The 15851-nt window shown below is 37.1% G+C and overlaps 1 protein-coding gene across 2 annotated transcripts in view; it reads left to right on the top strand.

The window, feature by feature from the left end:
* LOC128238215 (integrin alpha-9-like) overlaps window positions 1-14198 on the top strand; it is a 57871-nt gene extending 43673 nt beyond the window's left edge. For both annotated transcript variants that reach the window (XM_052953893.1, XM_052953900.1), the window contains exons 17-23: window positions 85-240; window positions 1756-1930; window positions 7195-7362; window positions 8077-8196; window positions 9703-9792; window positions 10727-10846; window positions 12522-14198. In XM_052953893.1, coding sequence (XP_052809853.1) covers window positions 85-240; window positions 1756-1930; window positions 7195-7362; window positions 8077-8196; window positions 9703-9792; window positions 10727-10846; window positions 12522-12644 — 952 coding nt within the window. In that variant the 3' untranslated portion in view covers window positions 12645-14198. The remainder of the gene's footprint in view (window positions 1-84; window positions 241-1755; window positions 1931-7194; window positions 7363-8076; window positions 8197-9702; window positions 9793-10726; window positions 10847-12521) is intronic.
* The last annotated feature ends 1653 nt before the right edge of the window (window positions 14199-15851 follow it).

Below are 15851 nucleotides of genomic sequence, written 5' to 3'. Positions count from 1 at the left end.
CCATTATCATTGGTTTAGTTGTTTCTGGTTCAACTAGAGCATAAAAGGACCCACCACTTATTTGAGTACTTTGATTTGTTTTAGGTTTAAGTTGGCGATGAAGGTTCCGGAATGGACAACTGACACTGAGCTCAACTTCCGACTGAACGCAACAACCCTGAGTAACGAGTTGAACCCTACAGACAATACACTGAAGACAGACATCCGAGTGAAGAACAAAGTAACCACGACTTTTAAAGGGTATGTTCATAGTTAGCTTCGGTGAAAGAGTACAAAGTGATGTTCGTATATATCTCCATAACAACACTAACATTTATATAAAAGATAAAGACAAACTGTGACAATACAAAATCAAAGCGCTTTATGCGTTGAAAGGTTTTCGGTCGGCTGCGTTTTGTAAGTATAGGCATGCAGTTGTAAAACAAATTAACATACATTCTAAATATAGAATATGCATGCTCATGAATTCCTTCGCAAATACTTTTAGATTTTTATGCTGGTACTCAATTAAATCAAAACCATGGAGTATAAGTTACTTGAATACGTTTTTTAAATGCGGAATACCCAATTATTTTCTAAATTATGGAGTACTACTCGATTGCATATGGAACCTTTTCTGAAACTTTGTTTTTTATAAACAATGCACTGCCACGGATAAAGCATTTAGGCATATTCTCTACAGTCTGCACTTTAAATATGACCGAGTCGTATTCTATTCGGCATTACATGACTATACTCACAAAATAAATTGAAGCAGGTCGAAAGAACGCCTCTCGACGCGTTAAGCGATTTGATTTTAGTTGTTAAAGTATATAATATGCATTTGGTAATTGTAAAAGGTTGTATGTACTTCGACAAGTAAATGATTTGATGAGACACACTCTTAATAAAAAAATGTCAACTAAAGCCGATTTAGGCTATTTTAAACATAGAAAATATACTAATGAATAAATTAAAAGGACCAAAAAAAATGATAATAGGAGAAAATGAAATACATGTATTATAATTTCATGTAAAACATTTTGGTTTAAGATGATCATTTAATTGCATCGATAAAACGATCCATGTGTTAAATGTGTTATCAGGGTTATTTTCCGGGTATTAAAACTGTCTGAATCCGATGACCCAGATTCTATTTATAACCGATAGTATCTAGTTCTATGACCGCGGCCAAAATGTAAACACAGATATATACAGAATATATTTTGTTTCAATACTCGTTCATTTTGAAACTATTAGCGTATTCTGCTTTTTTGCGTCGATATTAAAATAATTGCGTTTTCCATTATTTTGATTCTGTAATTACGCAAACACACAGCTTATGCGCACTACATTGACCGCATAATATATTATGAATACTCATTTCAACGCTTCTTTTAGCAATGTACTTAATGTTGCAGAACGCAGCTCCGTAGCTATAAGAGCAGATTGGTAACTTGGTAATTGAGATATTAATGTAAATACAATTTAGGTCGTTGAACTCCGCAGTTCCAACAGCGCTGGGGTTGATTCGTCAAATTTTAAAAATAATGTTGGGGTGTCAATTCCGTTTAACGGTTAGAAAAGTCTGCAGGTCTACAACCTGAAAAACTATGATAATGCCTAATGGTATAAAATGAATGAAGTAAGATTACTAAATAATAGTCATATAAGTTATAGGAACATACCCCTCATGTACCCGTAAGCATATTCGTATACATGTATACCTATTCCAAAAGTTGTTTATACACCGTTCCATTTTCCTATCCTTGACAGTGTTTCACATCCATCATTCGTGACAATCCGTGACGCGTCCAGTCACTACGAAGTCTCCCACGTGTATGAGCTGCGTAACCAGGGACCCAGCCCACTTCCGGCCTCCGTTATCAACGTAGCATACCCCCAGGTCCAGCGCAACGGTGCCGTTCAATTTAAACTCAACACAACTGAGGTAATGAACAATTAACAAATTCCGTTTCTTGGACCTCAACACGACTGAAATAATTAACCCTGTTAACCGCTTCTTGGACCTCAACATGACTGGCCCCATCAAGACTAAAATAATTTACCGCCTCATGGACCTCAACACGACTGAAATGATTTACCGCCTCTGGGACCACACCACGATTAAAATAATTAACCTTATTTTTACCTCAACACGACTAAAATACTTAACCTTTTTGGGGCCTCAATACGACTGAAATAATTAACCGTTTTTTGGACCTCATCACGACTGAAATAATAAACTGTTTCTTGGACCTCAACACGACTGAAATAATTAACTGTTTCTTGGACCTTAACACGACTGAAATAATAAACCGTTTCTTGGACCTCAACACGACTGAAATAATTAACCGCTTCTTGGCCCTCAACACGACTGAAATAATTAACCGCTTCTTAGACCACTACACGACTGAAATAATTAACCGTTTCTTGGACCTCAACACGACTGAAATAATTAACCGTTTCTTGGACCTCAACACGACTGAAATAATTAACCAATTATCGGACCTCAACACGACTGAAATAATTTACCGTTTATTGGACCTCAACACGACTGAAATAATTTACCGTTTCTTGGACCTCAACACGACTGAAAACATTAACCGCTTCTTGGACCTCAACACGACTGAAATAATTAAACGCTTCTTGGACCTCAACACGACTGATATAATTAACGCTTCTTGGACCTCAACACGACTGAAATAATTAACCGCCTCTTGGACCTCAACACGACTGAAATAATTAAACGCTTCTTGGACCTAAACACGACTGAAACTCAAAATATTTTTTCACAAAAAATCGCTTTCAATGCAGAATTTTTTTTCGTTTAGGTGCGAAAGTGCACTTTTAGTGTTTGAAAACATCCCTTCAGTCACAAAAATGAACGTTTTAGTTTAAATCAATTCATTTATAATTCATTTAGTAAAACAAACGCTTAAGATTCTGGTCGCAATTCCTCTGCGTTTAGTGCGGAATGAACGCACATTTAATACACTTTTTGAATATGGCCGGGAAAGGGAATATATGTTGACCTATGCATAAGAAATTGGCCGCCAAATGTACTTTGGTTAAGCGCTTGAAAATGTCAACACATATTAACACAGAGATATGTACTTTACAAACCAATGAAAAACCACCTAGGAGGTATGTAGAACTCTTTTTCAGTCAAAACATATATACCACAGGAATAACGGCAATTAAAAAACGTATGAATACATATATTTGAGTCAATACATATATAACACAGGGAGAGATACTGTACGACAATAGCAATACAATCTAAGGCGTATGTAGAAATCTATTTCAGTCAATATATATATAACACATGGAATGGTACCCTACGCCAACTATAAAACAATCTAAGGCGTATTGAGAACCCTAGTTCAGTCAATACATATATAACACAGGGAGAGGTACTTCAAGTCAATTTCAATAACGTATGTTGAAATCTTTTCCAGTATATTAGTTATCAGATTCCATCGTCGACAGGTATAACTGCGAATATGTTCTTTTTCTCAGTCGCACATTGGCGACACTTAAAACAAAAAGAAATCGGCAGTGACCGTTGTTCGCTATATAAGATCTTATAGATCAACAAGAGATAAAAGACAAAACATTATTTTATATAATAAAAATGTTACGTTTTAATAACGCTTACAAAAAAATGCACATAAATGAAAGGTGAATTGTAGTCTTTTTTTTACAACGATTGTGAACCAAGTTATAACAACATTATATTTATCACTCGAGTTCTTGGAAGAAAACCACTTGTCCGCCTTGGCGAGCACCACTTTTCCGGTTAAGTGAACACCACTTGTCCACCACTTATTCGGTTTGGTGACCACCACTTGTCCGGCTTGGTGACCACCACTTATTCGGTTTGGTGACCACCACTTGTCCGGCTTGGTGACCACCACTTGTCCGTTTGGTGACCACCACTTGTCCGGTTTTGGTGGCCACCACTAGTACGGCTTGGTGACCATCACATGTCCGGCTTGGTGACCATCACATGTCCGGCTTGGTGACCATCACATGTCCGGCTTTGTGACCATCACATGTCTGGCATGGTAACCACTATTTGTTCAACTTGGTGACCACCACTTGTCCGGCTTGGTGACCATCACATGTCCGGCTTGGTGACCATCACATGTCCGGCTTTGTGACCATCACATGTCTGGCATGGTAACAACTATTTGTTCAACTTGGTGACCACCACTTGTCTGGTTTGGTGACCACCACTTATCCGGCTTGGTGACCACCACTTGTCCAGCTTGGTGACCACCACTTATCCGGCTTGCTTGATGACCACCACATGTCCGGCTTGGTGTCCACCACTTGTCCGGCTTGGTGACCACCACTTGTTCAACTTGGTGACCACCACATGTCCGGCTTGGTGAACACCACATGTCCGGCTTGGTGACCACCACTTGTCCGGCTTGGTGACCACCACTTGTCCGGCTTAGTGACCACCACATGTCCGGCTTGGTGACAACCACTTGTCCGGCTTGGTGACCACCACTTGTCCGGCTTGGTGACCACCACTTGTTCAACTTGGTGACCATCAATTGTCCGGCTTGGTGACCACCACTTATTCAACTTGGTGACCACCACTTGTCCGGCTTGGTGACCACCACTTGTCCGGCTTGGTGACCACCACTTGTTCAACTTGGTGACCATCAATTGTCCGGCTTGGTGACCACCACTTGTTAAACTTGGTGACCACCACTTGTCCGGCTTGGTGACCGCCACTTGTCCGGCTTGATGACCACCACTTGTTCAATTTGGTGACCACCATTTGTTTAACTTAATGACCACCACATGTCCGGCTTTGTGACCACCACTTGTTCGGCTTGGTGACCACGATTTGTTCAACTTGGTGACCACCACATGTCCGGCTTGGTGACCACCACTTGTCCGGCTTGGTGACCATCACTTGTCCGGCTTGGTGACCACCACTTGTCCGGCTTGGTGACCACCACTTGTTCAACTTGGTGACCACCACTTGTCCGGCTTGGTGACCACCACTTGTCCGGCTTGGTGACCACCACTTGTCTGGCTTGGTAACCACCACTTGTCTGGGCTTGGTGACCACCATTTGTTCAACTTAGTGACCAGTTTTTGTTTTGATTTAAAAAAAAAAAGCAACAAAAACAGTTATTTGAGTCTGAGTTTCAAAGCCAGACTCAGTTTGCTAATGTAAACATATGGGGCATATTTTCCTAATATTGCTTTTCAAATAGCAATCTTACAATGAACTCGAGATTTGCAGTTTTCAGTGTCGAGTTTCAAAGTCAAGGTGTCAGTTAATATGACCCCTGATACCGGCTATTTAGTTTTATCAAAAATAAAATTATGGATTTAATTCATGGAAACAAAGGGATTAGCCCAGTAGTCAAGTATGAACCCAATAGCAAAGGTAAAACACGTTAGCCAGGGATTACCCAGCTGTCGGGTATGAACCCAATTACAATTAGAAAACACGGTACCCAGGGACAGACCCAGTTGTCAGGTATGAACCCAATAACAATTAGAAAATACGGTAGCCAGGGATAGCCCCAGTTGTCAGGTATGAACCAAATAACAATTAGAAAACACGATAGCCAGGGATAGCCCCAGTTGTCAGGTATGAACCAAATAACAATTAGAAAACACGATAGCCAGGGATAGCCCCAGTTGTCAGGTATGAACTCAATAACAATTAGAAAACACGATAGCCAGGGATAGCCCCAGTTGTCAGGTATGACCCCAATAACAATTAGAAAACACGATAGCAAGGGATAGCCCCAGTTGTCAGGTATGTACCCAATAGCAAGGGAAATTTGGTAGTGAGGGAGAAACCAAGTAGCCAGGGATAAACTCGGTAGCCAGGGATGAACCCAATAGCAATGGAACAACTCGAAAGCCAGGGATATACCCTGTAACCAGGGATGAACCCAATGTCAAGGGAGAATAAAGTAGCCAGTGAAAAATCCAGAAGCCAAGGTTGAACAAAATCGGAAGGGAAAAACTCAAGAGCCAGAGGTAAACCCAATAACCAGCAATGTAATCCATTAGCAAGGGAAATATTCGGTAGCCAGGGATACACACAATAGCCAGGAATTAACCAAAACCACAGGGATAAACTCGGTAGTTAGGGATAAACCTAATAGCCAGGGTTAAACTCAATTGCCAAAAATACAAACACAGTGAACCCAGTTGCGAGAGTTAAACCCAGTTGCGGGATATTTTTGGATAACCCGGAAGAGTTATAAACACAGTAGCCAGAGAAAAACCCAATAGCCAGAGATAAACCCAATAGCCAGAGATAAACCCAATAACCAGAGATAAACCCAGTAGCCAGAGACAAACCCAGTAGCATGAGATAAACCCAGTAGCCAGAGACAAACCCAATAGCCAAAGATAAACCAAATAGGAAGAGATAATCCCAATAGCCAGAGATAAACCCAATTGCCAGAGACAAACCCAATAGCCAGAGATAAACCCGATAGCCAGAGACAAACCCAATAGCCAGAGACAAACCCAATAGCCAGAGACAAACCCAATAGCCAGAGATAAACCCAATAGCCAGAGACAAACCCAATAGCCAGAGACAAACCCAATAGCCAGAGACAAACCCAATAGCCAGAGACAAACCCAATAGCCAGAGACAAACCCGATAGCCAGAGATAAACCCAGTAGCCAGGGACAAACCCAATAGCCAGGGATAAACCAAGTAGCCAGAGATAAACCCAATAGCCAGAGACAAACCCAATAGCCAAAGATAAACCAAATAGGAAGAGATAAACCCAATAGCCAGAGATAAATCCAATAGCCAGAGACAAACCCAATAGCCAGAGATAAACCCAGTAGCCAGAGACAAACCCGATAGCCAGAGATAAACCCAGTAGCCAGGGACAAACCCAATAGCCAGAGATAAACCCAGTAGCCAGAGACAAACCCAATAGCCAGAGATAAACCAAATAGGAAGAGATAAACCCAGATGCGAGGGATAGACCCAGTAGTGGGATAATCACAATTTCGGGATAACCCAGTAGAGGGATAAAAGTAGCTAGATATACACCCATTTGCCAGGGATAAACTCAATGGAGGGATAAATCTAGTAGACAGATAAACCCTGTAGCCGGGGAATATCCAAATTTCAACCCATTTTTTCAGAATATATTTAAATCGGTTATCTGTACCAAACCACATCTGTCTCTTTTTCTATTTCAGTGGGACTGTCCTCCGCCGTGTATGATCAAGTGCCAGTTTATCGACCAAGAGGATAATGTCGCCCCGTCCGTCTTTGCTGCAAACGTAGGGCCAAGTTACTCCGTCAAAAAAACGTCATCTTCGGAAAATATCGGGGAAGCTAAAGCGCTTACTAGTCTAAGTAACACGGTAAGTCCAAAGATTTTACTAGACTTTTGGATTCCACTCATTCATTTCAGTTAAGAGAGACTATTTCAACAAACATAAACATATATATAATGTTATGTATCCAATTGCCCCACAGCACAATGTTGGTATATTTTCTACAAATGTGCCCCTTTTTGATTGGCTGATTGGCTGGCGATGACCAATGGTCATTATGCCTCTGAATAATGGTCTCAGTTTAGTCTGCATATTTTTACATAGGAGTTTAAACAAAATAGAAATACACACAAATATGTAAATGTTATGTCCTCTATGAAAATAAGTAATACAGAGGTAAAAAGTGACATGTTATTTATTCCAAAATGGTGTGTTTAGAAGCAGGCAGAGTGTGCTATGTTGATTTTGTTTTTGAAAATGATCTCATGCAAATTTTATATTTGTTAACATTTTATTTTATTATCCAATGGCTTATTAATTTATTTTTTGTTTTGATGCTCATATGAATGCCGCCATAGGATTTATTTTTGTAGACGACGTTACATAATGACTGACGTCATATACCACTGAGGACAATAATTAACTTTATAATTACAATGTTTGTATTTAAGAGTAAACATTGAACAACAGGTTTTTAACTATTAACAGTTTATTTTATAAAAGATAAGTCCGACTTTATACTGGATAGAAAAACAGACAAAATGTACACATTTAAAATAAAAAAACTATTTCTTTTTCCAGAATTGTAATAAACAGCGATGCTCACACTACGAGTGTACGATAACCAACATAGCGCCCCGACAAAGCGCCGTCGTTACACTGGAATACGTTGCCACGGGAGATATTCTGGACAAGCTTGGGGTGGGGTTTTTTGTCGTCTTTTAATATATCGCTGTATTGTAACGTTGTGTGGCTCGATGAGTGTGTTTGTTGGGTGCTTAACCGTGTGCCTCAAAACGTGGTCATCGATTATGTTGATTTGTGCTCCTTAGTCAAACTCTTCACAACAGTTACTCCCCTTTGCTGTACAGTTTTTGTTGTCGTCAAGCATATCACGTGATGATGATCGAAATCAATAGACGTTTCTCAAAAAGTTATGTTCTTTCGTTCTAGGTTCGGAAACAACGTTATTTAATGAGACTGTTTTAAAAAATTGCATAAAATAACGTGTAAAAAACTTATATATAGCTCACTGGTACCGGATTTTCAGTACAACGTGCATGTTTTAAAAAAAATCAATATTTTACACAATTATTTAAAAAAAAAACCAAAAAAAACAAAAAAAAAAAAAAAAACAACATCATTGAGTTTGAAAATCCGGTACCAGTGATCTAAGTTAAAGCTTCAAGTTTTATTAATTCAATAAGGCATGTTGGTGCTTGGTGCTTAAATCTGAGAATTAGAACAAGAGGCGTAGTATCAGTTTATAAGCGCTTACGTCTTTTCATCGATGATTTATTGTGTGTCTCAAATCTTCTTGAGTAGGGATCTGTTTCTACTTGATCAAGTATAATATTGTTTGTGTTTTCACCATCAAAATCCAAACTATGTTAACCAGCAAAATCCGAGCCATTACAAGAACAGGTGCAATTTAGGAACACATATGAGTAAAAAACGTGACCGAAAGTAAACACAAAGAAATAATATTCATAATCATTATCACATAGTTTGTAAAAATGTTTAAGGTCGAAATGGTGATAATAAATAGCCTCTCCGGGGGGGGGGGGGGGGGGGAATTGTTTTGATATCTCCTGGTTAGTCGCTAATTATCATGGACCACCCACGTATTTCTGAAACTCTGAAAAGAGGTTGAAAAACAATACATGTACATGCCGATAACCATCCTTCACTAACACGTACAGTTGGCTTAGGAACATTACATTACCATAAAACATAGTAAAAATAGTTGCTTCTGTCGCCTGCGGTAGCAATCAAACAAGAAGTCTACACATGCATGTGGAAGAAGGTTCATTGTAATTCTAGCATCAGACGAAACTAGTGTCCAGATGTGAAGGGGATTACATATAAAATTGTACCCGTGATAATAATCATGAAACCACTGTTTAATGACTTGATCAAAAGTTAATCTAAACAAAAAGGAAACAAATGTTTTATTTCCTGATCAAACTTTAATTTGAACAAAGTGTGAAATCATTAAAAACACACGTTAATGATATGTCGTCTAAAAATAAAATTTGGAAATTACAATGACGTCATAGCGCGAAAGGGAAACAGGTCACACTTTTGACCGGGTAATGGTTCAATCTAAGACAAATTGATAACTTTCATGTAAAACAGCAAAAAAATGAATAAAACAAATGAATCTATATAACGAATCAGGTTATAATTTCCACTATCACATTTCAGGGAGGACAAGTCAGTATATCTTCAGAGGCCTTCGTGAAATTCAGTCAACTGGAAAGACTCATCTCTGAAACAACCCAACATATATCCACGGTACGTAGATCATCTATGATGTGGTACCGATATGTTTAGGTGTCACGTTACCAAAATTAATTCTCACTTTAACACATTAACCGATACTTTTTAATTATCCCATTTCTGTAATTCAATTTCTTTAACAGTGATTTCAAGTGTTTTTTTAACTCTTTGAAATAGTTTGGCCTAAGATTGGACTTGTACTGTCTCGCTATAGAGCGAGCTTTTATAAAGTGTCTGCCTGCAGAGAACCCCACCAAATGCAAATAGCAATTTGTGCAGTCTGTTATATAACTGTGTTAACAAAACGTCAGGTGACATTGAAACTGAAAATTTGTTAAAAAACAAACAAACAGCATTTTTTACAACTAATGGATTATTAGGTCGTATTGTATTATTAGGTCTTATCTTATACATGTATTATTAGGTCTTATCTTATACATGTATAATTAGGTCTTATCTTGTACATGTATTATTAGGTCGTATCTTATACATGTATTATTAGGTCGTATCTTATACACGTATTATTAGGTATTATCTTACGAAATTACACCAGCTTATTCCGTATGATCGGCAACTTTTGTTGGCATGTTTTAGCAAATTAACTTTTTGGTAGCAAAGAAAGGTCGTTAAATTTGTTAAAATCTTCAAAAAAGGGTATTTGAGGCAAAACTGTATTTACTTTCTGTGTTTTTTGCACTGAAATACACAGAAATAGGGTTTTGTACAGACTCAAGTTTAAATATTCTACAATGATTCTATTCATGATCTTGTCTAAGCTATAATTTAACTTAATCTTATTGTCATATCCTTCGAGAATGACAAACCAAACCTTTTAAAAAAATATTATCATTTTAATTAGAAAAAGAGTCTAATTTCACTTTGGACACCGTTATATATTGTAATTTTATGCATACATTATTTGACCAATGCATGTTTAAAACACTTGCAGGTCCAAACAGACCTGGTGCCCGTCTCTCCACCCCGACGACCCGTCGCCTGGTGGATTATCTTGGTTTCTATCGTAGCGGGGTTGCTGCTTATCATCATAGTGGCTCTCATACTGTGGAAGGTATGGCCTATCGTCTTATAGCTGGTTATACGTCAGGGATGGTGAATTGTTTTAGGGATGTATTTACATTTACGAATAACAGTGTGTGTATACCACGTTATAAATTACATCATATATGCTATGTCGGAAGGCAACATTTTGCTTAAAATAAAGTCTTATATCAAAGATAACTTTTCTTTTACAACACCATTTTAAATGAAACAAAGGGCAGTTTATGCCGCTTTAAGAGCACCGCATTTGTTTTATTAGCGAACTCTGATAATGTCATTTGTTTCATCAAACACTTCGACAAACCTGTTTCCAAATAATGTTTTGCCAGTGCTCCGTCAGACGGCCATATTGCGAACAGGTTTGTCGAAGTGTTTAAAGAAACTAAACTCTTAATCAAAATCTGGTAAAAAACAGAAGGTAGGGCTCCGTAAGCTGCGTAGACTGCGCTACGTTTCATCTAAAATGGTAAAGAAATAGTGAAGATATATTTGTTTAGAGTCTTTTTTCAAATCAAAATATTGCCTTCTGACGTAGCATTTATGACGCAATTCATCACGTGGTATACACACACTGAATAAGATATTACGCATATACGTTTTAAAACGTTTCGCAACTCCTGACTGATGCTGGTATAATGTTCGCCTTCAGTAATTTCGGTGCTTTGATTTTAATTTTCATAATATATCGACATGATTGTCGTTCAATACACATCGACATCATTGAGGCCCTCATAGTACCAAAGGTATGGCATGTCATTCAAGTGTCTTGAGTAAGATTTTTCATGGTACGTTTTATGACTTAGCACTATCATTAAATGTCCTTGTGGGGTTGATCCTTATCGTTACTGTCGCCCTTACACTGTGAAAGGTAGGGACTATCGTCTGGTCATTTCAGTGCTTTGATATTAGGGGTATGAAGATAGTTTAGAAATCATAGGTGTGTCTTGTTTAACTTGTTCGAATACACAACTATTATTAAACTTCTTAGCATTTTTCTGTCCGGATTATCTTACAGTTCTTCTACAGAGGCATAAGGTTAATGTTAAACACATACTCAAAAAGAGACATACAGCGTCACAGAGGTACAAAGACAGATACAAATGAATCAACACTAGCGAAAAAAGTGGGGGAGCAACCGGCGCCTGCCCCCCCCCCCCCAAATAAAAGAAGAAAAATATCAAATGAAAAAAAAAAAGAAATAAAAAAAATCATCAAAGTTTTCTTTTTGACTTCAATATAGGAGAAAAAAGTCGAATCTCAATCTCAACTCATTACTCGACATAAAAGCATCGTATGATTTAAAATCTTGCCTTTTTTATACTTTTATATGAAAACAATGATCTCATAGAATTAGTTGATAAAAAGATTTTGTCAATATTTCAAAGAAACTTAATTCCTGCGTAAAAAATATACTTGAGTAATTGTTGAAACAAGAAATTGTACTCAAATACATTTTTGGCTGTAGAAAAGTATTCCTTGGAAATCCTGACAAAAGGCATAAATCAACATATTGTTTGATATATAATGCCTTCCCAAAGATGTAAAAACAACGTTATTGTTAAACGAGTTGAGATTGAGATTGAGAATTGACTTTAGTTTTTTCGTGATATTAGGTCCAGGTTAATTCACAGCCAATCTAGGTTCTTTAAGATTGTGTGTATTTATTTTGTTTTTCTTTATTTCAGTGCGGTTTCTTCCGGCGGAAGCAGAGGGAGGAGATGGCGCGGATGCAGCACAGTGGCGAGGTGGAGAAAATGCTTCCGGGTAAAGGAGATACCGTCGGCAAAAGCGTCAAAACGCCAGAATGAGGTCAGCGTGACGTCATTATATTCCCTGATATATCCGATGACGTCATCGCGTATAAAAGCTTACGTCAGCGATTATGATAAACACTCCATAAGCATACCATTGTGTATCAATAATGTGACTTTACGAGAGTATACTTACATCATTAGAACGATGACTTAGTGACATCCTAAAAAAACTCTGTGAAAGTGATCAATTATTGCACTCGAAAGGAATGTCGAAAGGTAGATCTGGTATACTTCTGTATCTTAAGTACCGTGCTTAAACAAAACTACTTGGAGAATATGCCTCGATTTTGATGAGGTGTTCCCGAGAAATGTATGTCGTATAGAGTTATATAGCACTGTTGAGGCTTTTTTAAATTACATTTTGTACTGCTTGTACATTGGGCTTGCGTGTTTGCCCAGACACCTTTGTTCACATGTATGTATAGTTGTATTTGGAATACTTGATGTAAATGTTTATTGTATTTTTTATAAGTAACAGTATAACTCCGTATGCTAAATATAGATCAAGTGGAACTTGCCCGCTAAATTGTGATACTTAAAGTGACACATATCATTAAATTAAATTGCAAATGATGGTGCCATTGCTATTGTTGTATTGTATGAGTCAATAAAAGTGTTCTTGTGTGATTCAAAGTGAGCAATTCGACGGTTTTATATTTGTGTCTTATAATAAAATTTCCAATGCTACTCGTTTACACACACTAACTGTTGTGTTAAGCATATTATGTATTTTGTCATTTTTGTTTGTGGCCGTGGAAAAAGGAAGCTAGCTAGCTTGAAAAAATGGTTGTTACTGTAATTCATATACTGTAGCGCGTTATATATAACTCGTCTTTAAAATAAACACAAAATGATGTTTATTCATTTGCGGCTGCGAAAACAAATTCTCTGTAAATCACAATATGACACAATTTATTTCTGTTTGAATGATTATATCCACATTGTGTCCTTTCTTTACGCATGAACTGCTTCTTGTATGTGTCTATCGGACAGTAAACGATTCATTTTAATGACCAATAACCATTCATGTTATAATAGTTGTTAGCTTTTGATATACAAATATACTATAATGATCTTCATCCTGTATGCATTTCACAAAAATAATGTTGTATTCTTTCTTGAACGAATGAACGGTTTGTACAGCATAATTTCGATATATATTGCATAATTATAGGTCTGATTCGTATTATTTATCATTATTATTATTTATATAATTAAAAGAAATATATGAAAATGCCAAAGGCAGGACAGCAATAAAAAGTACAGTCAAAATTCGCTATGTCGAAATCGTTGCGACTTCGAGATAACGAAAAATCGATATAACCGAAATACAAAAGGTTTACAACTAAACGGTTCCACATAATCAGAACATCGAGGTAACAGAGTTCGACATATCGAGTTTCAGCTGTATTCATTTAATCCTTGCATTGTTGTTTGATGAAGCCTGGTGAATTCCGTTATGTTGTACGCATGAATACATTTGCTTTGTATCATTATGTTAAGGAATATAGCATTTAATGTATTATACTTACTATTAAAATTACATGTAAAGTAAAGCTTTTCTGGTCGTTAATTTACCTTCCATTCTATTTTACATACACTTTAATGATTCATTTCACACATGCAAAATCAGTGACTTGACTGTTAACTCGAATAGTGTGAACAATTTAAAAAAACACACCAAAAACAACCCACTTAAAGTGACACGCGTATTTAAAATCAATACATGCAAATGTATAACACACATAGATTGATAGTGATGAAGCTTTTACTACTTACTAAATAATGTATTTACGGATGATTGTTTTAAAAAACAATTACTGATAACAAGATTTTAACCGTCTTTTTAATAATACCTGAAAACGCACAAACAATAAATGATTGGTGAGTCCGAAAAGATTTACAGTGATCAACTATTGTCTCTACGGTCGTTTCTAAGGTAGAAACCCCGTGGTTTCTGCAGCTTTCTTTCAAATTAAACACGGTTTCCTTCACAAGAACCATTGTTTTCGATATTAATTCACCCTTTTCGTTAAACTAAAACAATTGTATAAATTGTGGTACATTGTACATGGTCTTTTTTCACAGGGGATCATTATTTGTCATTACCACGGCATCGCAAACACTGTAATCTTCGAATAGTAAATTGATATTACATGTTGCTAATATGATTGCTAAATAATATCTGAATGGCCTTGGGTTTCAGTGGTTTTGTATTGGACCAAGAATATTATTAAAAACATGGTTGATTATACAATGGAAAGACAACAACAATCTTGCCTATAAGTAGTCTTATATAACAGACGTTAAAAACGGGATTCTTCTAATCCGGACCCTAAACGTCTTAACGGGTTGGTGATGAAATATCTTAAATGTTGAAATCGTATTTAAACAGACAACCTACATTTTCAGCCAATGGAATTGCAGATAGGCAAACATTAAGTACTCGACTTAATAATTAAGAATTACATCTTTCGTGGGTGATGATCATAAAATTGCTTTCAGAATTCAAGCTGGAAATGCACAAAATGAGGCGATTGTGCTTGAAATGCTAAATGATTGTCTCAATGATATAATTGTGTGGATGACAAATTTTCAGTTGAAAATGAATAACTCAAAAACAGAAATTATCATGTATGGCACTAAACATCAGCTAGCAAAACTTAACATTTCAAGTGTGAGTGTTGGTGGATCATCAGTAAAATGTGTTAATAATGTCAGAGATTTGGGTGTACATATGGTAAGTACTCTTAATTTTGACATGCATATCAGAAAAAAATGTCAGATTGCGCATGTTCAGTATAGAAATCTGAAAGAAATTCGTAAACACCTTTCACAAAAATCAACAGAGATAATGGTGATCGGCCTTATTCATTCTCATATTGACTTTTGCAATGGATTATTTACGGAAATACCTGCCTATCAGATTAACAGACTTCAGAAAGTTCAGAACCAAGCAGCAAGAGTTGTGACCAACACACCATACGGTCATCCAACTACCGAAGTCCTCAAATCCCTTCACTGGCTACCTGTGAGGGCAAGAATTATGTTTAAAATTCTTGTCATTGTGTTCCGTATTGTGCAGGGAACAGCTCCTTCTTATTTGAGGTCTTTGTTAAACCGTGTTCAGGGAAAATACAGGCTAAGATCTTCTGATGACATTCAATTTATTGTTCCAAGAACCAGAACCAGAATTGCTGA

This window comes from Mya arenaria, chromosome 1, assembly GCF_026914265.1.
Source record: "Mya arenaria isolate MELC-2E11 chromosome 1, ASM2691426v1".
Classification (NCBI taxonomy): domain Eukaryota; kingdom Metazoa; phylum Mollusca; class Bivalvia; order Myida; family Myidae; genus Mya; species Mya arenaria.
This window is presented reverse-complemented; position numbering and strand designations above follow the sequence as displayed.